The 1,213-nt window shown below is 52.9% G+C and overlaps 1 protein-coding gene across 1 annotated transcript in view; it reads left to right on the top strand.

Annotated features, from left to right (window-relative positions):
- The first annotated feature begins 280 nt into the window (after positions 1-280).
- LOC104538754 (tumor necrosis factor alpha-induced protein 2-like) overlaps positions 281-1,213 on the top strand; it is a 4,721-nt gene continuing 3,788 nt past the window's right edge. The window contains exons 1-2 of the mRNA XM_010182070.1: positions 281-699; positions 875-998. Of these exons, the coding sequence (XP_010180372.1) occupies positions 281-699; positions 875-998 (543 nt within the window). The remainder of the gene's footprint in view (positions 700-874; positions 999-1,213) is intronic.

Here is a 1,213-nt window from a genome sequence, read left to right as displayed (position 1 = left end):
TGTTAATATATATATAAAATAATAAAATGTTACAAATAAACAAGGGCATCCTGCCTGTATTGAGGATTTGGGACTATGGCCAATTCAGGAAAGCAAAAAGCCAAATCATTAATGTAGGTGGGGGGCACAGGGGACCCCTAACCCGTGGTCTGCACGGTCCCTCCTCCACAGCCCAAAGGAGAAGAAACAGGAAAATAATACACAGAAGGAGCTGCAGCCTTTTTAACCAGCAAACCTGGCACTTTTGGAGCAGGTGGTAAGGCGGCAGAGCCCCCCATCCATGTCCTCATCCCCTCCACTTCTCCCCGTCCATCCCTCACCCCTTTCTCCTCTTCCCCGTCCATCCCTCACCCCTTTCTCCTCTTCCCCGTCCATCCCTCACCCCTTTCTCCTCTTCCCCGTCCATCCCTCACCCCTTTCTCCTCTTCCCCGTCCATCCCTCACCCCTTTCTCCTCTTCCCCGTCCATCCCTCACCCCTTTCTCCTCTTCCCCGTCCATCCCTCACCCCTTTCTCCTCTTCCCCGTCCATCCCTCACCCCTTTCTCCTCTTCTCTCCGTCCATCCCTCACCCCCTTCTCCTCTTCCCGTCTCCTCTCCAGCTACAAGGATGCTTTCGAAGACTTCAAGGAGAAAAGCAAGAAGCACAGACACTACAAGCCAATTCTGATTGCAAATGTGAACAACTGCTGGAATTTTAGGTAAGGGCCCAAAGGAAAAGGCTTTGCTGCTTCCTCTGCAGGCAATGGATAATGGTGTGACAGAGGGGAGATGCTCCAGAGTGGGCAGAGGAAGGAGGTGCTGGAGACCTCTGAATTTCTCTCCCTGTCTCTTTTGAGAACAGATTATTCTGACCTGGCTGATGTTTCCTTGCAGAGACTACCTGGAGAAAAACATGGCAGAAAAGGACGACAGCAAAGCCAGCATCCTCAGCACCCTCAGTGACATTGAGAACACCGTTTTTGAGGTGCTGCTCCAGCAGCTCTTTGCCCAGCTGAAGGTACCGTAGCTGTGTCCAACACCTGCCCCATGACTGAGCCCGTGCCAGTACTGGGCACTTTCTCCATGCTCTTGGCTGCCCAAATCTCTGATTTAAATACAGTTGAGAAGGGCTATGGGACAGGTCACCTCTCAGCATCACCACCAGCACCCTGAGCTGTCCCAGCACTGGTGTGGGCAGCAGGAGCAGGGCAGGGATCATCCCCTGTGCTGGTG

The sequence above is a fragment of the Mesitornis unicolor genome, unplaced genomic scaffold (genome assembly GCF_000695765.1).
Source record: "Mesitornis unicolor isolate BGI_N332 unplaced genomic scaffold, ASM69576v1 scaffold39653, whole genome shotgun sequence".
NCBI lineage: Eukaryota > Metazoa > Chordata > Aves > Mesitornithiformes > Mesitornithidae > Mesitornis > Mesitornis unicolor.
The sequence above is the reverse complement of the archived record's forward strand: the minus strand, read 5'-3'. Positions and strand labels throughout refer to the sequence as shown.